Consider the following 24908-nt stretch of genomic DNA (forward strand, 5'->3'; position numbering starts at 1 on the left):
TCGTGTTCCAGAGAGAATGTCATTTATTAACATCTAACATCTATTCTGAAGAAAGGGTTGAAAAATACTGATACCGTTTGGCAAAAGGAAGCATGCTGTGTCAGGGGCCGGAAGTGCCGGCGCAGCGAGGACGCTCGCGCCGCGGAACAACGAGTACGGCACGATGAGAATGGGGTTAGTGGGCAGCGCCAGGCACGGCTGCGGCGGTGGCGAGTCACCAGGACTCGAGCTGGTCGGCGGTGACGCCTTCACCGAGGATGCCGGCGTCGCCGTTGGCGTCGGCAACGTATCCTTCACCACGTGTCTCGTGCTGCAATAATGCGTTTTGTGTGCCCTGAAATAGATTAAATTGCAGTTGAGGAAACGTCTGTAATCTTTATACATACGAACGTAAATTATTAATAATTAATAATATTATAAATTACTATAGTTTTTACAACAGTTAAAAAAGTTTACACAACTTATTTTGCATTAAATTAGATTGACTTTTCAGATTGATATTTATTTTTAAGAGAATCTACAGCTTCGAAGATTTTTAGGATCCAAAAATTCTGAATTATTACGCGAATCTAAGTTTTGATAATTCGAGAATTTCGAGAATTCATAAATTCCTAAAATTTCAAAGATCAGAAAGAGTCTCCACTATATTTTAGAAATTATTCTCGCAATTTAATCTATAGTTGTAGTAAATTTTTTTTAATAATGGCAGATTATTCTTTTAAATTTATACATTATTTCATTTTTGCGTCTATGATTTCAAATAGAATTCTTCTCATTATAGTTTTCTTCATTCTATTCTTCCGTCCACCCACCGATACGTCTTCAAGGAGCTGAATCGAATGTCGCAGTTCCTGCAGTATCTTTCGGCCTCCTCGTTCAAGGAACCGTTGGACGCGGTGGTCTGACCGGCCGCCGCTGAGTTGCTCGTCGAGGAGTTCGGGTTCGCCACGTTCGCCACCATCGCCACCGCCGCCGCTGCCGCCGCCGCCGCCACCGACGACGACGACGGTATCGTCGGCGGCGCCGGCGAGGCCGCGTGCATCCGCATGTGACGATTCAGGGACACCTTCTTGTCGGCGCTGTAAGAGCAGTGCGGGCACGCGTATGCCTTCCGCACTTCGAACTTGCCGCCGGGCTTGCTGCCGCCGTCGTCGTCCTCGTCGTTCGCCGCGTCCTCGTCCGCGCGGGGCCGATGGGCGCAGTAGAAGGTGCGATGGGCCTCGAGGGTGCTCGCCGAGCTGAACCGGATGCCGCACGGCGGGCAGATCAGGGCGGTCGGCGGCGGCCTGGCCGGCTCCACCGTGATTGTCTCCTTGCCGTCGGTCGGCAGGACGAACAGGCGACCTGATGCGATCGCTGAAGAAATCAATTCAATCAGGACCCTGGTGATAAGTTCATGTGAGCTTGTACTTATTTATTATTTCTTATTCCATATAATTAATTCTCTCGTAAATCTTTAAAGGTTCCGGTTTCTCCAGATCCCGATGGAAGAGTCTATCCATCTACTATTACATCAGTTTAAAAGTTCTAATTCAAATGCCCCAAAAGATTCCCTTTCAAGAAAATTTTTAAAATACATTTGTCAATATTTATATTTAGTAATCTGTAATTATCCCGTAAATCACATCATCGTTGCAGTTACCACAAGTTCACTCTTATTTTTGGTTATTTTCGGTGTGAATTATAGTAGCTCTCAATATTACACTATTATTATAGCTCTAACATGCATTCATAAATCACATACATGTTTTATCATTATAATCTGTGATTTGTGTACATATAGGAAAACATATAGTAAGATATCGTACTATATGATGAAAATGACTATAATTGAAAGATCTTAGTATAAAGTTATTTTTACTAATGTTATAGCAGTAATAATTATAAAAATAAGAACCCCAAGCATAATTATTCTACTATGCAATTATAGTCGCAAATACCAAACACTTTTCTTTCAGTGTGGGACTCGGGCTGAAAATTCCGTTCGTCTACAGTTTTCTAACTGTTTCACGCGTTTCTGAATGAAAGCGTCGTCGTACTAGGTCCTACTTACCGTTCTGCAGACCAGCCGGAAGCGGCGGCGTTGCATTCGGCGGCGACGTGTTCTCCGGCTTCACGGTAAGAGCGGCGACGGCGGCGGGTCGAAGGGCGGGATCCGTCGCCAGACTAGCATTGAGTCTCAGTCTTGGTGCTACCTCGTCGTCGAGTCGTATCCTCTTGGTTTCCCCCGAGTCCTCCGAGTCTCTGCGGCAGACGGAGTCCCGCCTCTTGACGACGGTGGACGACAACGAGGACGACGGCCTCGGCTGACAGTCGTCCTCCTTGGCCTGCTGCTCCTCATCGACATCCTTGGGACTCGACTCCCGCGTCCGCACGCTCCTGGACGGCGCATGGCGGTCTCTTATGCCTCTAGCCTGCGTGTATTTTTTTAATAAAAAATTGAATTCTAAATGTAAAATCTCGACGTCGCGTTTAAAAAAATCTTATTGGAAAAATTCCAGAATGAGTTTAAAAAGATTGGTAACTGAAAAATCGACGGGTTAATCGGAGAATTAAGTATTTGAAATTATATTATTATTAATGCTACCAGTCCGGCCCTTAAATGGCAATTTCTCTAATTATAATTAATTGTACATTGCAGCGTGTCTTGTTTCACTTAATTATTAAAATATAACTAGTTTTACATTAAAGAAATCTTCAATTAATCAAATGACTTGAGCTTTTCTTAGCATTGATATCAATTTTCTTTCGAATAGGTACTTCTTCCTAACGGTGTTGTATAATTAATTTAATACAATTTTCCTCAATGTTGACACACGTTAACTGTTTAAATACTATTTTAAAAGCGTAATTTCTAATTAATTCTCAAATACAAAGTCAACGCACCTCGATGTCCTCGGCGAAGCTGGCCAGGCGCTTCCTCGCGTCCTCTGAGAGCACACTGAGGCGCAGCTTGATGTCCTCACTGGCGGAGGAGCTGGTCGAAGATGACGCGGGGTTGAGTCTTGGAGGGGGTGGTAAACTCGAGTCCTCCTCGACGACTGCAACCGGACTCGATACCGCCGATCCGCCACCGTCCACACCGCTGCTCACCGACGGGGTCTTCTCTGAATCGCTCCACTCCTCATCCTCCCCTGGAACCGAAACAGAAGCACTCATCAATCGGTATTCTCAATCCGCAGTGAAATAATAGAGAAATAATAGACGCGCTTATCAGTTAAATTACCTCGCTATTTTATTTTAACACGCACGCTTTAAAGTGATAACAACAAATTATTATAATTATGAAAATATAAAAATGTTTTTCTATATTCTTTTGTGAGAATATAGACAAACACAGAGAATGTTAAAAGAAATATTAAAGAAAAATCTGAAAGATTGTGATAAAATAACAATTTAGAATTGTTTTGAATCGAACTTTAATCGTTGATATTCGAAGATTTGAGAGATTTCTTGAGAAGTTACAACGTTGGTAATTCAAGACCTGAAGACAAGTCGAAGACAGAGCAAACTACGTTCATAATTTATAAAGTCCATCTTGCAAGACTGCCTGGTCGTTCAAAAAGCGAATCCTACAAATTATGAATTTATCTCACTGTCATCCCAAGTCTTTCATTCGACTTCCGCAAATTCGGCTCTACCAGGATTAAGAAATATAACACAGACGAGCGTACATTTCTTCAGAAATCGCCAGTGCCGGTCGGAGGTAGCCCGTGAGACGACCATAACGACGTCGCTGGAGCGGAGGGAAGCTGGGCGAGGTGTCGCGATGAGAAAAACCGTTCTCCGGATCTGTCCGGGTGCCTAATGGGCTCTCGGTACAGCGGCCCTTCGCGTACCCCACGTTCCCTACTCTCTCGCCGGCTCGGTCTACCCCCGTCCGGCACAACCACCAATTGCACCCTTCGCACGCCACCTCTCATCCCCCACCTCGGGGTCGCGCGCTCGGCTTGCTCGACAAGCGCAGCCTGTCGAATAGTTTAGTGTCTAAGGGCTGGTCCCGGCGAGCGTGTGTGATGGACGCATTGATAGGAGATTTAACTCTGAGGATTGCGCCAGGAAGCTAGGGGTATCACTGACGATCGAAGGAATCTCTGAGAAAATTTATTCTCGTCGCGGAATTTGGGAATTAATTAGAAATTACGCTTTCAAAATAGTATTTGAATAGTTAACTGTTAGGAAGAAATATTCAAAAGAAAATTGATATCGATGCTGAAAAACTTTAAAGATTGCGTTCCTTTAATGTAAATATTTTAATTATTAAATAATTACGACCAGAAAATTGATCATTCGGCCCTTCTGATCATAACGATAAGATATTTTTCGATCAAGGTTTTAATATAAGAAATCATATTTAAATATACACGATTCTCAAGACATTTTTTCCATCGATCATCAAGGAGAGCTCGAACGATCCACCAGGTGGTTCGTCGTCGCGAGAGATCGAGACTCGAGAATTACTCGGATGCTTTAATTGCCTCCTCAGGCGAGGAGAAGAAAGAGCGGACACGGGGAGAGTGACAGAGGGGGCCGCGACGCGAGGGAGTGCTCGGAGAGAGAAAGAGAAAGAAAGAGAGAGAGAGAGAGAGAGAGAGAGAGAGAGAGAGAGAGAGAGATGCATGGGGAGATTGGGCAAAGGGTTGCGGAGCGCGCCTCGTGGGCTATCCCGCGCTAGCATCTACACTCGGGTCGTGTGTTCCTTCCTCTCTGCTTCTCTGTAAATAAGCGGTCATCGATGGATCGGCCGTGGCGTGGCGTGGCGTGGCGTGGCGTGGCGTGGCGTGGCAGGGCACGACGCGGCAGAGCCTCCCTTTTTCTCTCTTATACGGATCTATTTCCGTCCCTCTCGGGAACGAGCGCGATCGCGGGCCTTAATTGCACAGCCATGCATACGTTCGCCAGCGACGACGTCTCTGCGAGTTCATACGCGACCCTTGTCCGCTTCTTCTTCTTATTCCTCTTCTTCCTCTTGCTCCATCTCGTGATCTGAGATGTACGATTGAAGAGAGGAGAGGTGTACGGTGGAGAGAAGGCCGCGGATAGATCTCTCTATCGTATGATTGAAGCGAGAGGTGTGGATGATAGAAGTTGCAGATAAGCTCTCTTATCTCGCACGGTTGGTTTCCTCTTTCCTTCCCCCCCCTCCGGGGTTCTATTATCGAGCCGGGAGATTTCAAGATGATCTCTTCGAGCGTGGATTGGACTCGCGATCGGCTCGGAGATCTGAGAATCCGGGCATTCGAATAATCTTACCACGTCCGAAAATTCAAGAATACAATGGTCGTACCGTTTCAGAATCCAAAGAATCTCCTCCAACCTTCCGAAATTCACGGTTCCAAATACGCTAAATTTCAAAAAGCCTGATAAAAGTTTTGTGACTTAAGAGAGCTTTGAGTTCCAAAAAAAAATTCTTAGTCATAAAATTACAAACTAGAAACGCAACATTTTGAATATCTATATCTATACTAATATATAAAATTCTTACGGGTGGTGTATGTTTGTGCGTTTTTAACTTAAAAACTATTGGACCGAATTTTTACTATATACAAGTATATAAAATAGGGGTAGAATTTTCCGGGGAGTGCTATAAAGTGTATAGTTTTTCGTTATCTATTTTCTGGAAACCGATTTTTTTAATTCTTACGGGTGGTGAAATTAAAAAAATTGGTTTAAAATCAGCTAGTTTTAATATGAAATTTAAATGTAAAGAAATAAAAAAAAAATTTTTTCTTGTTTATTAATTATTGGCGAAACAAATACATATAATTTCTATCCCGCAACTCGGGTATTCTCAAGTTTTAGAAATGAAATTTCTGAGCTTCTGACGGTTCTGATGACGAAGGGATGGAAGAAAACGTCTTCAAAGAATACGAGGTGAATCCTAAGAAAATACGAAATAATCTGCAATACCTACAGTCCTGTTCTAATATTTTGACGATCAATTGAAAACTTAATCTTCAGGACTCCCTTGAAACTCGGAACAGTCTTAATTGCGCGCGTGCATGCACATTGCATACATCGCCGATCGTGAAAGGGGGCTGCGCACCTACGACCACCACTTTTACGAGCGTCCAACCACCTCCGTCGTGCAACGACGGTTGGGGTGCAATATATCTCGAAGAGGCGGCGGGGTAGAAGGGGGCCGCGGGAAGGCAACACGGCCGCCATTAACATATCCGCGGCCTGATAAGCCTTTCTCGGAACCGATACCGCCGCGCCCGTGTACACCTTCGGCCCCCGCTTTATGCAAGAAGCGAGCAATCGCGGCGACTCCGGGCGTCGCGCTGAAGAACGGAGCCGGAAGCTCGTACTTTCGATCCCGCCACTCCACCACGTTCTTCCGATATACTCCGTTCCCGCTAATGAGCCTCAAATTCCGGCCGATTTACCGGTGCCTCCGCCCGGCGCGATTGATGCGTCACGCAACGATAAGTTTCGTTCGATATCTTATTACCTCAGACCCTTAGTTTGTAGTTTTGTAGTTTTGAACTGTGGAAGTTACTTGAAATCTTGCAGTTCTGAATCGGAGGAATTCTGGGATCTTTGGAATTTCGGGATCACTGAATTTTTCAAGTTATGAATCTTCGAAGAACGTTAATTTTGAGGAAGCTTTGCACGTCTTGTTGGAAAAAACAGAGAATTAATTAGACTTTGGGTAAGTTTGGCTCAGAAATTTTACACCTTTTTACTCGCAGGAAAAGTTGCACCTATTGTTCTCTGGCAAGCAAAGTCAACATATATATATAACAGAATTATATTCGATTTATTAATTTGCCAAAGAACGAGTGCGATTAAGGATAGGACTCTCGCGACGCCGCGTACATCTTCGAGACGCGCTCGCGTCCAGTCGCGAAGAGACGGCGAGATTAAATTGCATTTACGGACCGGGGCGAGAGCCCCGGTTCCCGTTAATTTAACGGAGCGAAGATCGATAAAACAATCAGAGACGCGTAGACCAGACGTACTCTTGAGGAGTCGCGCGAGCGCACGTGATGTGCCGGTAAATCATCGCGCGTTCCGTGACCGAGAGCACACGCGTGCCGCGAGAGCCGCGCGATGCAAAAGCGTCCGCTCGTTAAAGTAATAAGTAGGTATGCGGGGCATTTATTATCCCGAGAGCTCCAAACCCTTCCTTCCTTCCTCGCCGCTTCAGTCACGGTCGACGTTGCTCGGTTTAAACGTTAATAAACGGAATTTTCGAGATACGCCACGCGCCGCTCTTCCGATCGATCGTCAAATGCATCCGGATGACCAATTTCATCCCTTAACCCTTAAAGGCTACATGGTCCATATATGGACCTCGCTTATGGACCTTTGATCGTGTACAAAGCTGGGTCTAATCAATCAAACCTTAGAGAGTTATATATGAAATAGGGGTAGAAAAAAGACTGAAGAATATAATAAAATTAGTAAAATTGTCAATAATTAATATTAAATTATCCAAAAACATCAATTTTTGAAGAGTCTCAAGTGGTTGAGACTCGAAGTGTAGCCTTCAAGGGTTAATAAGATCTCTCGGTCAAGTTAACGATTCGCAGAAAGATTCCATTCGCAATCTTCGTTCCACGTAAGGATATATTCGGAGACGCACATTCTTATTGCAATCATCGTGGCTCCTAAAAATTCGTACATTTGGTCATGGAAGAGAGAGCCCACGACTTGCACGACACCCTGTGCACACCCACGTACACCGCCGACGCGCGTCCTCCGTGAGGACTCGCAGACGGCGCAGAACGGTAGCAGCTTCATCGGCGCTATGCAAATAGGATCCTGATCGTGACGCGGGTAGGCAAACACGCGACGTACAGGTAACAGGCATTACAGGCAGCGGGACGGGGCCTCGGCCCGAGTGAGTCTTCTGTCCCCTCCGCCCTTTCCTCGTCTCCTCCTCCTTCTCTACCTTCTGCCCCCGGGAACCTCCTCCCCTCCCCACCGAATCGCATTGCGGATCGTGCGCCTTTTCACGACCCACGAGGTCGATCGCTCTCGCCACTCGTATAACGCCGTTCCGCGACCATTCGCTTTGTCTCTCTTCCTCCTCCGCCCGCCGTTCTCCCGCAGCCCCCGCCATTCGCACCCCTTACACGTTGCATCGTGGAGATATGCTAATGCGGCCGGTCCCGATCGTGACACCGCGGCCGCTAAGTGAGAGCTCAACTCGCGAACCTTCGGAAAGACGGCGAACAGAGGGGAGAGAGGGGTGCTCCCCGTGTCGGACTTCCGGACGAGGGGCACCGAGGAGGGAGGCCTACGCTCCTCGGCCGATCGAGCGATCGACGTGTCCGTCCTTCGTGGAATATCGGATCGAACGCGCGGTGCAAGTCGCGGACTTTAATTACGAATGGAATGGCAATCGATCGTGTATCGTTGTGCGAGGTATATTTTTAACGGAACGGCGTAAATGAGAAATGCCGAGGACTTGAGAAACAGAACAGAGTTTGATTATCTCGGAGTCGTACTATTCCTTCCCGCGGCTTCAAGTACCTACTCGCGTAAAGGATCGACTCGAGCAATAACAAAATTGCGATAATTCACGATATGAAAACTGGACGAACATTTTTCTACTCAGTATTTCAGGATTTACTCCACTCTGAATTTTACCACACAGTACGGATATTCCGTAAGATTTGCATAATTCAATACTTACAAAATCGGAATAATTTTTGGATGATATTTCACAGCTCTATATCGTATACTTTGAAAATTCTAGTTCAAAACTCTGACAAACTAGAATTCTGATAATTCCACGCTTTGAGAATCGCGGCTTTCGCAATTCCAGCGTCAGAAATTGGGAATTCAAGGATTATATCACTTCAGAATCCTGATAGTTTAGAACTGTCTTATTCCGTTCTTTTCGTACAAATATTGCGCAATGTCAGAGAAATCTCGTCAGATACGAATTAAAATTCTAATATTTCGCAGTTCTCTGCCGGAATGTGTCTATAAATAGTTTGTGAAGGCGGACGCTCTGTAAACCCTCAAGCATAACCAACGGTCGCCGAGTCGCAGTCTCCCGCGAGTCAGATACGTAACAGCTTTATTGTGTCGATCGATACTTCGGATCGGTACTCGAGGTACCCGAGGTGTATCCGTCCACCGACGGTCGCCAGCCGTCTCTTCTGGGAAGCTCGGATCACGTCGTGGAGCGCATTATTCATGCGGGACGAGCCTCTGCTTCGTCGCCACCTCCGCCTTCGTATGCTTGGCGTTTACGCCTCCTCCTCTTCCTCCCCCTCCCTCACGTCTACTCGGCCGTAGGGACAACGATCATACAGTAATTATCCTAAAGGATGACGATAAGTCCGATATCCCGCGTTGATAACGTCGCGGTTTCGACTTTCCACATTTATCGCTTAATCACGATCAGCCTGTTGCGATACACGACGTAAGTCGCGTATTGGTGTATTTGTTATTAACCTTTAATAAATAAAGGTATTTGGGAGAGCGACGACTTTTCTCCCGATGCCAGGTACGCGATTAGAAATATCGAGATAATTGCTTCTAAGAGAGCTTGAATAATTAAACTGCAATTATGTATACTTATTATAAATTAAAATTGTTCACCTATAAGCCAAAGTTCATTTAAATTCCAATATTTTTAATTTCAAGAAGCGGAGAATATATTTTAATAAGAGTATATTTTAATGTAAAGAATATCAATATAAACATTGATATATCAATATTAATTCGGAATTTTCTAATACACAAAGTATCCATTTTCTATCTTATTTCCTATCCAGTTTTAAGATAACAGATTTCATGATAATGGATTGACCCTGTTGATCATAATGTACATATATATTTATATCCTCTTTATCTTCTTCAATTATTTTTATCTTAAAACAAACATTAGTAGTTTCTAAAAGAGTTTGAATAATCAAACTAAAATTCGACTGTTGAATCCAAAATTCATTCAAATGCCGATATTTTAAATTTTATAGAAAGAACAAAATGTTCTTTTTTAAATATATATATATTTTTTAACATTAAAAGAATATTAATATAAACATTAATACATCGTTATCACAATTTGAAATTCTCTATCTTATCCAATTTAGTTTCCCGTTAAAGATAACAGTTCCCATGATTTGATTTATATAAAATCACAATGTATATTTAGATCTTCTTTGTCTTCCTCGATAAAGTTCTACTTTAAGACAAACAATTATCTCCTAGTCATCAATTTCGAAGACTTCCGTTTGACGACGACAACTTTGAAGCATCGTCGATAGGCTAATCATACGACTACATCGAGACAACGCGGACATTGTCTTTATCCGAAATTACCAGCACTACAATATCTCCAGTCCGTTGATCGAACACTCCTCCCCCTCTTCTCCCCCGCCGCCCTCTCTATCTCTCTAATTTGTTTGCCCATCATGAACATCATCGGACGATCTCCCTTTCTCCTCCTGCGCTCCTCTTTCTCTCTCGTCGGATTTTTTTGTTATTTTCTCTTACCCTGTATACGACCGGTCTTATAATATCGGGATTGGTCGGGCTAATCTCCTGGCACCCGATCGCAGAGCGGTGATTAGACTCTGGTATATTAGGATTAGAGCCGGTGGAGATCTCTCCCTCCACCGATTCCAAGGTGCCTTCCATCACTCAGACCGCGGCCAGGAATGTGATTTCACTCAGAACCGAGTCGTCTGTCGATACTCTCGATATAAATTTCCTTATTCCGTTGTCTACTCACCACGTGATCGTTTCATCCACGTCCGTGAATCCTCGAACGTTTGAATTCGCAGACTTTCTTGACTTCTTGATTTCTGAATACCGAACTGTGTCGTATTCCTCAGTTTCTCAAACTCAAATATTGATTATAAAGTTTAGAGGATTTGTTGAGATTCGAAGTTTCACAAAAAGTAAAAAAATCCGAGAGAAAGTCCAAGAATACATTCAGAAACTATCAGTTCGATCCGAAAGACCGACGGTTGCTGGATGAACGAAGCCGCGCTTTCTGAACACCCCTGCACGTGTTATAATTCCGAATTGATATTCCGTGCTGATGTTCAAATACCCAAAAACTCTTCTTGAAATTGTATTCAGATTCAAACGAATCTCGGATTTTAATTGAACGATTTGAAATGAATAGAGTTATATCCCCTCGTGACTCTCGCTATCCGAATGAGATCATATCATTGGGAGTCGGAGCGCAGAAGGCCGTGTTCGCGTTCACGTGTCGTTATCACGCACACGTTGTGCATTTCCCCTCATTTATTTCCGCGCGCGCGATCGCGCGCCCGGACGTCGAAAGCGCCCTGAGGGCAGAGCCCGGTGAGAAAGAGGAGGAGGAGGAGGAGGAGGAGGAGAGATCTTTGATCGGCGCCGAGACGCAGCTGTTTCGTTTATCTCGCGACAGGAACAGGATCCGCGCAGGTCGTTTCGCCCGCGAACAGGACCTTCGAGAGACGTTATCGTCGCGCTCCATCTGTCACCGTCTCGGTTTCCTCCGCCGCGCTGCCGGGCCGGCGATTTTTTTCCGTTCCACGTTAAAACCCGGTAACGAAGGAGGAGGAGGAGAAAATGGGAAAGAGAGGAAGAAGAGAGAAAGCACGGGGGAACGGCCGATTGTCGATAGGGGTGGCGAAGAGTAACGTCGCCGCGCCACCTCGCAAATTGGTAGCGGAGAAAGCTTCGGCGATTTACAAGCCGCCGCTTTTATTTCGCTTGTACAATCTCGGACGAATAAAAAGATTCTTCTTCTCAAGGGATACGTCCGGAAGAGGCGTATCTTAGCAGCTTAATTGATAAATAGTCACGGTGAATTAAAGAAGTAATTTCTCGAAGAATTAAGAGAAATGTCGCCTAAAATAATAAAATAATTTAAAAAACTAACTAATTTGCAAATATGTAAATAATTAGCACATTTGATAGAGTAAAATTTTGGGCAACTATATGAAAATAATCAAACTATGTCGAAAACGATCGCGATCAGTAATAGTGAAGTAGCGATAAACGTTATTATATAGTCATTGCAGAAAAAAACGTTGTGCAAAAATAAGGGGAAAAAATTGATTTAATTGGACATGTCACTTTCAGAATGTAAATTAAATAGTACGTCGCCGGTCAGACTCGCGGAGCGCGAGAACCGCCCAACGATCTTTCTCCTTCCGGTTTTCCAGAAAATCGATCGGGGCTCGTCGCTTTCGCGCGTGCCAGATATGACGGTTCTCCCGTACGGCGCATCCCCGTGTCCGTTCGTCATCCCTCGAAATGTCGAAAGTGTCGATCCGGTGACCATCGGCCGGTCGCGCGGGAACGAGGTGGAACGAGGAGCGTAGAGCCGAAAGGTAACGAGACCGGGTAGATCGACCAGATCAGATAAGGCCGGGCAGGACTGGCCGGTCCCGATCTCACGAGATAGGAGAATTTAATAACCTGCTACGCGGTGCGCGCGGGGGGAATGGCGGGGGAGGAGGCGAAGCGGGAGGGGGAAACGTGTGGGAAGGGGGTGGCAATAATATCGGGGAGATATCGATCTTTAATTAGGCACGCAGCGCGCGGGAACGCGAGATTAGATCTAAGCTAGACGAGAAGCGAGTTCTGGTCATCTCCCTCTCTCCCTCCTCCTCCTCGCCCACTTCCTCTCGTCCTTCCCCTCGGCCCGTCCGTGGATTAGGCGGCGGATCGAGCGGCCTGATCCAGATCCGCTCTCTCGGTCGCCATTCAAATTGCCCACGAAAGAATAAAGGGACACACGATGCTATCGGGAGACCGTCGGGAGGAGGGGAGGAAGAGTAAGAAATGGAGGTTACCTCGCACGAATATTCCGTAAGACTAATTGAAATTTTGAAGGATGCTGATCTCTGCGCAGATATTACCTACATTTTAATGGTTCGCGTGGGTGGCTGATAGAATTGTCTCGTCGGAACGTGTCTATCACGGGGGATCGAGATTGGCGTCGAGGTCTAGAGCGAGAGGAGGGGGTCTCGAGGTTGCACGAAGATCGTTGCGATCTGGCGAGCTCGGAGATGACGAAGCGATATCGCTCGCGAGGACGAGTGTATTGTAATTTTCATTATTACACAGAAATAAAGCGGAATACATTTAAAAGGAAACAAAGACTACTGTTAAAAACGAGCGCGATTTATCGTAGTTTAAAACGACACGCTCCCCTCAGACACGCCATGTTGAGCGTAAAAACCAGAAACGGAAATAAATTGAACCACAGCGATCAAACAGCGTAAGATGTAGAAAATGAAAAAATTTTGAAGAATTGAAAAGAATTTCTAGAAAAAATTAGAATGTTATCGCTTCCATTAAAACGTTATCAGAGATCGCTTTTGATAAATTTCCACGGCAAAAATTATATATTCTCGTATAAATAAAACTGGAAAAATCTTTCGATACAAAAACGTTGTCTTAAATTAATATTAAGTAATTAATATTAAAGCGGGACTTTTTTAATGTGGTAGAATAAGAGGACAATTTCCAAGAATATCTTGTATTTTTTTTTTTTTTTTTTTTAAGATTGCTTACTTGATGGATCGCTCTTGACTTCGTTGTTACTTTTACTCGAAACTCCCCGTATTATCGAAACGACTTGATTCCCGATACTTGTACATCGTCGTGGCAGAAATCGTGAGGTCGCGCAAAAAGGAGCGAGTCGACCGGATCTGAATTTCGATGCTCGCAGCACGAGCGCGTGTTCACGCTCCACGCACGTTGAATATGCAGACGCGCGGGATATGGTTTATACGTGTCGACGATTAAGCACGAAGACATTCGGACCTTCATTAAGAGGTAAGCCTGGTAAGCGGCACATCGACATCGCGAGGCAGACACGTCTGTCGATAAGCCGCCACATTTTTCGTTTCTCCAAACTTTGTCGCGTATACTACTTCAAAAAATCACGTTATATATGATTAATTATATTATCATTTAATCATCCTCGAATTATTCTTAAATAAATTGAGCCATTACAATTTAAGTATAGTGCGTCCAATTATTTTCGTACAAGCCATCCGATAAGCATCTTTCGCGGATAAAATAATAAGAATTCGATTGAAATTGAAACGGCATCGACGAGAGCGGATTATTGACACGATAACAGTCGAACGGCGAACAACCTCGCGAGGACCGATATAGGACGGAGAAAAAACCGATGGCGAACGGTGTGTCCAGCGGGAGCGAGGGAGGGTGGTCGGGGGGAAGGACGAGGCACCGCGGCCCCGCCGTCCATTGATAATTATTCATTCAGGCGAGTCGCGCGGCGCGGTCAGATACCGATCTTAAAACGTCGGGCCGGAGAGAGGAGGCCAGGCGAGAAGTGTCCCGTCCCGAAGAGATACGAAATCTCGGGTGTCGTTTCGCCGTTCGTTGTCGTCCCTCGGCCACTCCGTCCGTCGGCGCGCTCAGGAAGGGCGGAGGGCGGTAGAGGGGGGGGGGGGCAGAGCAGGGGCCTTAATGTATGCGCGTCGGGAGCTCCCGCCGAGCGATAATTGCCCGATGTGGCATTGCCTCCTCCTCGTGGCAACGAGCACTGGTCACGTCTCAATGTTTTTAAACCACGTTCACAGAACGCGAAACGCCGAACGGAAACGCTTGTCGATCTTCGCGATGGCTCCTTGTATCTCGCATTCGCGTTTCAGCGAATTGTAGGATTATCCGCTGGTGTATACGGGATGTTTTAGGTAAAAGAGGAACAGAAAGACTTTTCCAGTCCTGATCAAGATTCCCTTGGTGTCGTTAATTAAAGTCAAATTGAAGAAAAAGGGGAAATTATATGATGTGTCAAAGTCGAATTGAACAAACTAATGATTAAAACTGAACTGAAAAGCTGACGGTTGAAATGAATCGAAGAAACGATTATGATCGGGGAAATTTACTCGAGCAGTAAACATCATGGAATTTCAATGTAGCATTAATGGAACTGACATATTGTGAAAGATTAAAAAAAATAATAATAATACTTTTAAAAAAATTGTATAACAATTATATGCATTATTACTCGCATTATTATGTTATTTTAAACAATTGTATTCCAATTGAATTTTTAATAGTAAACCTTCAATAAAAATTATTTAAAAATAATTAAAGAATAATATTACGAAATAACAGGTAAAGTTAATTGAAGAATATCTTAAAAGTAAATTGTTGATATAAAAAAGAAAAGGTATTTTTAGTATATTTAAGGGACAAGCTTTTAGCACCTGTTCATCCTTCTAAAACAATACGTCGGCATGTTTTACCCCATCCCCCTGTGGCTCAAGACCTATCGATGCTTCGGGAGAACACCGGTTCCCCCTCTTCGGAGTGTCGTCTCTCAACCACAAATGGCGTAATGGGGTGTTAAAGGCCCATAGAGGGCCGGCGGGATGCCGGAGGGCGGTTATTTACGAGCGTGTCCAGCGCGGCAATCTTGCGCGCGTCGCAACGATGCACGTCGTCGCCGTTGTTGGCCCGACGTTAGGATCGCGGTTAAGCGCCGCTGTTATATCTCAGTGTAACCAGGCGCCCCGCGAGGGGGCATTTACGCGCGTGACCCTTCCGTCCCCTTGTCCCTCGCGGAGAGATCACAATGTCGTAAGTACATGAAGCACGGACCCGGCCGGGGCATAAACCAGCCGGACACGTGGAACGAACGGGCTGGAGAGATTCGGAGCGGGGAGAAAGATGGGATGAGGTTCCTCTTGACGGAGTACAAAAGAGGATATAAAAAAAAATATCAATTTATTGTCATGGAGACTTAAAGATATAATACGTACGATGCGTAGTAGATCTATTATGTTAAAAGGATTATAGAATTCTTCAGGAATAATAGATAAAGACACAGAGGGAAACCTCCTGTTGGTAAAGGAGAAAGAAAACTTTGATTAAAAATTATTTGTTTTTGATATAAATATAATAGAAATATATATTAATATTATATTGTTAGAAAATTATAAAGTTTCACAGCAAAGTAGCGCAATGAGTAAATGAATATGAAACTCAGGGCTCTCGAACAATGCAAGAGATTTGTAGATACCTAATAACAAAATTAAAAAAGTATTTATAGAAAAAATGGGCATAATGTTGATTGTTATCATGGATCAGTTTCGTGATCAAGCATTTGTCTCGTTGATAAATTTCCGCGGTAAAAATGACACTTTCGTACAGATCGAGGGAGCGACGGGGAAGAAGAGGGTGTTATATCGAGTGGACGTGGCTGAACGAGTGTACACGAGCTTCCCAGGGTTAGAACCGCTTCTCAGCAGGATCCTCGTTCTTGCGCGTCCACGAACGTGGACACGGACAACCCTGTCCGCCATTTCGCCAATTCCTTCGTTATGTTCGCGCCTACCGCGATTAATTATGCGAGCGGGCGTATATATATATTGTATATATAAGTCATATTCTGTTTATGAAGCGCGGCTTCACCACACGTGGCATTATTAATTTTATATCCGAATTATACAAAGTGTCCTGAAATTTTATTTCAGCAAAGATTTGCATCACGTGGTACTCTTATTTTTCGAATTAATTAAAACAACCTTCTGGTACTCATCTCTTCTCGACGCGTTGAACGCTGTATTCTCTATTATAAAAAAAAAAAAATGGAAAATTAGGATCGATTATATTTAACATAAAATTGCTAAGTAAATTAAGCGATGGCGCGGATAACAATCAGAATTAAGAGTCAGAAATCGCGCTTCCGTCATCCTCGAACGTTTCTTCTCAGATTACCCCAAAGTTTAAACAGGGGTTGATAAAGGGTTAACAAAGAAGGATTCCATCCCGTCCCGCCATTAAAAGACTTCTTTTTTACGATCGAGACCCTCGGGCAGGAAGCGTACCGAGATCGCGGACGCGAAAGGCCAGGCGTTAACAAGGGTGCTCGCTAAGAGGGTGGTCCCGCACCTTTCCGATTTCCGATCCACGGAGGTCGCCGTCCTATCCGCGTGAAAACCACCACCGCCGACTCCAGCGGCCGTTACATAAATCCTGTCGGGGTGTTATTCAATTTACAGTACGTCGCTTATAGGGCGCATCGCACGGTCTTGGGGATACGAAAAGCCGCGGGGAGGGAAGGGTGGCTGCTACCGCCGTGTCGTAAAAATTATATCTCCGGAGCACCTTGCATTATGTATGCGGATGCGGCGACCGGCACGTACGTTCGTTTGCATCCGCGACCGTAACTGCGAGGGAATAGGGACGGGGGAGGGGGGAAGGGGGGAGGGTAAGTCGACAGTTACCCTTCGGTGTCGCTCGATGCAAACGAAAGCAGAATCGCTCAATTGTGAAGAGATACGAGAGAAAATTTTATTCGCCATGGTTCTTAATAAGTTCCATGCTCTTCGAGGAAATGAAAAATTTTGTACTCCATCCCTTTTGGCTCTTGGATTAAAGATTTTATTATCGTAAGTTCACGTATTTTGTAATATATTTATGACATTTTTTTTCTCATGTGTGTATTCCGTAAAATTTCATTTATATATCAAACAGTAAAATAAGAATTTTATTCTTTTCTATTAAGATACATTTTCAAAGAGTGTAGATTAGTTTATCTCTTACAAAACGCTCCAAAACAAAATGCGCTCTGTGAAACAATATATCTAATATTTGCCCATCTTTCACGCGTATTAAAACGTTCCAGATTGTAGAATTAATTTAATATAAATCACAAATTAAATTATATATTTCTCAAATTGCGTGTTCTTGACACTCCTAATTGTTTTGACAAACTCATCGTCTTGTTAAGTGCATGCAAAAAGCACAATTGCAAAGGGGAGCATGTTTGTATTATTTAATTTAATAAAACGATTCCGTCGATGAGAGAGATTCCGCATAGTCATATCGCGGTTACAGCGACGTTCGGGCTCGAAGGGCCTTATTAAGAAAAATGGCGCGCTTCGTAACACAAGAGCGAGCGACGGGCGGAGATGAAGGGAGATGGTGGGCGACTCACCTTTATCTCGCGCAACCCATTCGTGCGGGCTTATCTACCGTAAAAACTTCGACTTTAACCACCGGGGATCATAATCGAGCTTATCTGCGCCTCTCGCAAGCTCGCGCGCTCTCTTCTTCTCTCCTTCCATTCGTTGCTGCACCAAAGGCTATCTCCCCTTTTGCTCATCTATCGCCCCCTGACGCGCTATCGCGGATTTTATCGCGAAACTTTGAACCGACCCGGAGGAACGAAGATCGCACGAAAGAAAGAGCTTCGTGCGCAGAAAGAGAGAGAAAAAGAGAGAGAGTAAGAGAGAGGGGGAAGGATGGGAGATGCAGTTTATTTAACAAAGAGATGGAGCGAGAGGATATGTGGCAAGAATAGAAAGAAAAAAAAAGATACAGGAATGAGCAAAAAAGGAGAGATTTATCCAACGTTCCGGAATTGAATTTTCTGTGGATAACGAATAATATGTATACAGTCCCCATAATCTCAGGAATTAATAGAGAACAGAATAATGAAAATAAAAAATTAATTCAACATAGAAAATAAGCATTCGAAGATGAAGGAAGCTGATGAAGATAATATCACCTTGCGATCGAGCAGAAAATTATCAATGGAACTTAGTCTTAAAAATTATAGAGACACGCAGAGTATCACGATTAGTTCAAATCTAAAAAGTAATACAAGAGGAAACACAGGTAAACACACGAAAAATATTAGATTCTTACAGAAGAAACAAAAAAAATACATAAAGGCACATTTTTCCTCTTTCATGTCTATTTCAATCAGTTTTAAAAATTATGTGAGCCTAACAAAAATAATAATGTACTGAAGATAGATAGCTTCGTGTCGTCTTCAGATTCGTCCGCAGACAATTCAGAGATTGCAGCGAAGTGTTACAGTTTACAGCTTAATAGCACGGCGGCGAGCAATGCAGTTTTGATAGATTTAAAGGGGAGAGCCAGGAGGAGAAAGAGAGATCGTCGTCGGCTATGTAAGCACGAAATATCGCGACGCGGAAGAGAGCGCGCGCGCTGTAAAAATATTTTAAGCGGCTCTCGAAGGTGCCAGGTGGAGTTTAGTGGCGGCGCCTGAAAAAGCACGATTACGTTTACGACTTCCCCCCGCTGCGTGTTCGACGTCGTTGCTCTTCCGACCGCGCCATTACCGTCGGGAAATTCGACAAATACTCGATCGATCTACCCCCGTTTACCCCATAGATCCCTTATTTTCTTCTTCCTCCCCGGGACAACTTCCGTCCAAATTAAATGTAATTGGTATTTAAATTTCTGAACACTGATTACTTCTCGGATCTGTTGATAATAACTTTCATAATGTGCAATTAGTATTTAGACTTTATGTAAATCTATGAAAAAAAAAAGAGAAATAAATTATCGAATCCATTTTTATTTTTATATGATATGTATTAATATTAAAAAATTGAGATTTTCAGTATTAGTTTCTAAGTAAAACTTTTAAAGGAATCGTATTTTTTTATATATTCTTTCAGTGTCTACTAAATTTCTAAATACTTGTTACTTCTCGGATCTGTTGAAATAACTTTGCGTAATGTGCAATTAGTATTAAGAAAAACAGATAAATTACCGAATCGATTCTGATTTTTATGATGGTTAATATTAAAAAATAAAAATTTTTAATAGTTTCTATATAAGTGTAAAACTCTTAAGAGACTCGTACATTTTTATGTATTCTTTCAGTGTCTCTACTACAAACAGAGATATTTGAGAGGACTCGTCGATTTTTCACTCGGCGTTATTTTAAATCGCGGTTGACTTTCAGACTGTGAAAAATCACGGAGAGCCTTTTAAGAGACTTTACGATCTCCAGGACCGAGGTGTCCGCGCGAGATGTATCTCTTTCTCTCGCGGGAGAGAGGCCGAGGAGCAGAGAGACGGAGAGGATGGGGTGAAACGGGGGGGGGATGAGGGTGTGCGAGGAGTTCGCCGGGAGATACGGAACTGTCGTCATATTGAAAACCATAATTCGTGTGCGAGTGGAGGGCAGGCCCCAGGTATCCCAGGGGCGTACCGTGACCGCTATCTCGATCGCGTCACAATAAATACTGATCCCTGGAAGGTGGCCCTGGGCATTATCAGGGGACCGCGTGGCGAAGTCACTTATACTTACTTATACCCCCTCGGTCCCCTCCCACCTCCACCCGGCCTTTCGTCTTCTTCCCGTCGAAGCGATACAGCGAAAGTAATTATTTCCGATACCCGAAAGATACCCCGGCGCTCGTTATTGCTTATGCGTTATAATCGCGAAGCGGTCCTTCGTCCTCCCGCATCCTCCGAGAAAATCTTTGTTCTCACCGCTACCGATTGCAAATTGTAAGGATGAATACGCGAGGGAATGTAAAAGAAGAAAATGTTAAATGTGTTGAAAGAGAAATGTAAAAAGAATCAAAATATTCTCCAAAAAGTATATGTATTTGTTTCGCCAATAATTAATAAATGAGAAAGAATATTTTTATATTCGACAACGTTTGGCTAATGTCGTGACCATTCAACCATTGGTTTTGGTTAGATTAATCGTCAATTTTTTCGACCATGGGTTTTGGTCGTTTCTAAATTAATTTTATCTTTGATACTTACATATAAGCATCTCATTTTTATTAAATTAAATTATTAAATTTATTGCGAAAAATATTACCTCAACCAGAGTTCGAACCTGAAACCTCCCTCATTCCGTGTGTAGGGCGTCGTACCAATTCGACATATTCGTAATATTTTTCGCAATATATTTAATAACTTAATTTAATAAAAATGAGATGCTTATATGTAAGTATCAAAGATCAAATCAATTTAGAAACCAAAACCCATATGGTCGAAAAAGTCTTGACGATTAATCTGACCAAAACAAATGGTCGAATTGTAACGACATTAGCCAAACGTCATCGAATATAAAAATAGTCTTTCTCAAAATATTCTCCTTTACCTCTATTAATACTTCAACTATTAACTGTTAATGCGGCGTTGAATATTAATACTCTCGACGAATCAGCGATAAATCATATCGCGATTTCCTAGTCGCACGGAAGTTTCGTAAGATTTCGTTCAAATTGCACGAGTATCAAGAGGAACATGCGACGTGGCGCGATTTACGATTCGCGGGACTATAATAAACATTTCCTCTCGATGGGTCTTTATACCCGCTGCTCTATCGCCCCTCCTTTTTCTCCGCCCGAGCTCCGTGGCGCTTTTTTAGCTTTTCGTGGCCGGTGCTCGTTCGTTATCCGTGAAAGCCTAATCGGGGACCATCCGTCAGTCTAATGGAGAACCGAAGGCGACGGGCTGAGGGCTGACCCCTTGGACGGAGGTGTCGTTCAACTTTTCATGCACAAGGAAAGATCCTCGTCCATGTAAGAAGCGCACCGACGCGACGCGCGTCAAATACTCTTTGTTGACGTCAATCGAGAATTACAATTGCTAGCAAACAACTTCAAAGTTTCAGGAATCAAGGAAATTCACTAGACTGTCGAATCGACAAATTGATAAACCTAATGAACCTAATGTAGATTGAAAGACGGAAAGATTAATTACAGACGCATATGTATATAGAAATCATAATCCGTGTAGCGCATAACGATGCGCAATGACGTCGGTAGATTTAGGACAAACTTTGAACTTACCCCCAAAACAGAAGAAGAGTGAGCACGACCTAAGATGACAAGGAATAAGTCGACAAAAAATCGGCGCGCAGTTTAGTACATTGGAAATTTGTGTACTTAGAAAATTGATTATTTCATATCTCTCGCTTTAATAACGGCGTGTTGCTTTTCTTTGCCTTATATAAAAATATTGATAGTTTTAACATTTTTTCGGTTTCTAAGACTGACATTTCCGAAGGTAAAATTTGAGAAGGCTTCTCGAAACTGCGACATACCAAGCAACTAATTTAAAGAATACTTCGGAACTATACGTATTATAGACTTAAATTACCGAATATATATATTGTCGTGCAAAGGTTTAAATATAAAAAAAAAAAACTCGCGACTTGTCGGCGCTCGAAGCTCCGATTATACTCCCGGCATCCGAAGGCTTCGCGGGATCGGGAGTAACTTAACGAAGTCCATTCAGAATGTATCCCGCGTCTGTTTTAACGACACGCAATCGGAATCTCCGGAACGTGGACGTGGCGTGTGTCGGATCTCGGCGTTTATGCATCTCGGTCGCGCCTTTACCAAGGCTAGCCGGCGCTTTTCTTTTTCTTTTCCGTCTCTTCCCCACGTGCGCGCACTCGCGCAATCACATTTATTCTCGCGCTGAAACGAGGTTGCGAGGCAGATACGCGCGACTCGATTACGACGCATCGCGGCGCGACGCGACACGACGCGACGGGCGGAGCGCAACGCGGAAAAGCGATGATGGTCGAAGGCTGCCGCGCGCAAAAATAGATCGATAAATCGGCCGATATCCTCGGCCGAAGTGCCCGGGTTAAAAGAAGGATTCTAATTAGTCTCGATCGAGAGCGAGAGATCTGAAATGTATAGCGCGCGAGCGGCTGAGGAATAGCCGAGCGATGATTCATCGCGCGGAGCTCCTCCATCGGTTCTCAACGATAATACGAGAACCCATCTGCGAATGAGAAGTCTTGTTTCCCCGGGATCATATATTGGATCGAAAAAGTCCAAATTATGAGAAGAGAGAGAGAGAGAGAAGTAACGTTCAACTTCAAATGCAACGAAACGTTGAAGTGTAAACGTTTATTATCAAATCACCGCGTTCATATTGCAGCTGATGATTGGCAGATTTGCTTGCCTCGGGAAGAGAAGATAAGTAGTATCAATAAAATTTTTTTACACAATCGAATTGCTTAAATTATTTTAAAAGGAATAAAATATTCATGCAATGACTAAGACGAGTAATCAATGTTTTTTTTTTATTAATGGAGGTGCGTTGAGATTTTATTTTTATTTATTTTAAAGCTTCACAATGAAATCACACTGTCGTCTGTGACATGGCACTGAAAACAGCTGTCGAATTAGTGAAGTCCATTGAGTCAATAGTCAGCAAAATTGGATTAAATTTGCGCGAGTTTTGCGCGCTAAAATTACTTCAGAATCGTTGCGACACTTATCAGTAGATTTAATCAATCTTTTATTGAACATTTGAATTTTATATTACATCAGATTTATCTTAATCATCACGCATCTGTGCTGGCAGTAATCGTCGAATCGTCGCGCTTTCAAGAAACGCACGTGATCCTCTCTTAAGACGTCGACACACACGATTGAGTTTTCTCTTTAATAAATTAATTTCTTTTTTCGATTTTCAATAATCAAAATTCGCTTTCACTTCGTTTGTGCTCCTGGGTGCGGTGCGAACATACGCTTTTATATCAAACGCTTTTGTATCTTTCGAACTTGGCATTTCTCTCTCTCTCTTTCTCTCCCTCTCTGTGTCATATTATAATATTATATCGAGAGTCTCGGAGAGCTGAACCGCGAGGGCCGCCGAAGAATCCCGGTCGGAGAACCTCCGTTCCCCGACCAGACCGGCGCGTTCGCGGAAAGCATTTCCGTATCGGCCGCATCTCGCGACTCGCTTATTCGAAATCTCTCTCGCTCACGAGGTGGACGCACAACGGACGCATTGTAACGCATCGCCGGGATCCAGATATCTTTCGTGGCGCGTCTCTTATCGACGATGGCGACCGGCGTCGACCGCGGCGGCGCGGCGGCGGCGACGGCCAACTCGCAGGCGTCCAGACACTCTCGAGAGCGATCCCCCTCTCTCCCGCTCTTCCGAGGGAGAGGATGGAATCTCTGCCGCAACGATAAGCTTGACGGCCGATTAGGCGCGCGGGAAAAAAGCTTTTCGGAGGATCGAGCGGAATGCGTTATCGAGAACGAAGCATCTGCGACGAAACGATAAATCGACGAATTCTCTAACCCTTCGCAATCCCAGAGTTTTCAAAACTTAAACAAATAAATTAATATTTAAGTATTTCAATTCCTATTTTTCATTCAATTATAAAGCGATATGATCCAATAGTCAAATTTTTACATTAATTAGGTATCTAATAATGCGGAAATATATATCGAGTTCTTTTGTTATCCGGAAAGTTTTGTGAAAATTTCAAGAATATAATTTATCAATTATAATTAAATGCGCTTAAATTTGACTACTTAGAGGATTAGGTGGATTTGCAAACATCTGCGAAAAGTTAAAACAATCTCTGAGATACATTTTATCATTCGTATAACAATATTTGTAGTGAAACAGTCGAAACGTGCTGAGAGATTCAAATTTCACGTCAGCATTAAAAATTCCAAGATTCTCTAAAAAAGGGCAATAAATCGTATATACATTAGAATACTCAATTTTACACGCATGCTTAATATAAAATAAAATAAAATAGTAACAATGTAAAGAGATAGAGATAGAGAGAAAAGATAATAAGAGAGGAAAAAAATAAATTCCGGCAGGGTAAAACCTTCCTCAGGACTGCTATTGCAATTATTATCACGAATTCGTCACGCTAATTTCCGCCGGAAACTCTCGCAGGGGATTCCAAGGTAGAGCAACCGCCGCGCGGCGAGGTCGCGGCGGAGCGGCGCGCGGGACGGAGCGGAGCGGGACGGGGGTGGGTTGTACGGTAGGACGAGAGCCTGGCCGGCTCGTTATCAGTCCAGAAGGTGTTATCAGCTGGATGCAGCTCCCTTCCAGCGCCCCAACCCCTTCTTCGGCAACTCGCTGGAACGAGAGAGCGAACGTTGAAGGGGGTGGGTGGGCGGGCGGGGGAAAGGACAGGGTTCGAAGGTGCGCGCTATCTTCCACCCCTGGAGAGATGGCTATAGAGTGCATCTCGCGATAACGAGGCAAGTTAAACAATATCGAGCTACATGAGCACCACCACCGCCGCCGCCCTCCGCCGTCGCCGTCGCTGAAGATTAACCGCGTCTCTCCCGCCAAGAAGATACTTCATTATCGCGCGAGCATCGACTCGCCCGGGACGGTGAAACCGATGATAATTCCAAACGCGATAATTTCCGTGCAACATTATC

General features: G+C 43.9%; 1 protein-coding gene across 2 annotated transcripts in view; it reads right to left on the reverse strand.

Moving 5' to 3' along the window:
• The window catches only part of Ush (Zinc finger protein ush), a 185365-nt gene that overhangs the window by 3489 nt on the left and 156968 nt on the right, over positions 1-24908 (reverse strand). For both annotated transcript variants that reach the window (XM_077418829.1, XM_077418828.1), the window contains exons 2-5: positions 2887-3134; positions 2054-2414; positions 813-1356; positions 75-334 (exon numbers count right to left, since the gene is read on the reverse strand). In XM_077418829.1, the coding sequence (XP_077274955.1) occupies positions 75-334; positions 813-1356; positions 2054-2414; positions 2887-3134 (1413 nt within the window). The remainder of the gene's footprint in view (positions 1-74; positions 335-812; positions 1357-2053; positions 2415-2886; positions 3135-24908) is intronic.

This window comes from Temnothorax americanus, unplaced genomic scaffold, assembly GCF_048541705.1.
Source record: "Temnothorax americanus isolate GAGA-0224 unplaced genomic scaffold, ASM4854170v1 Scaffold50, whole genome shotgun sequence".
Lineage (NCBI taxonomy): Eukaryota > Metazoa > Arthropoda > Insecta > Hymenoptera > Formicidae > Temnothorax > Temnothorax americanus.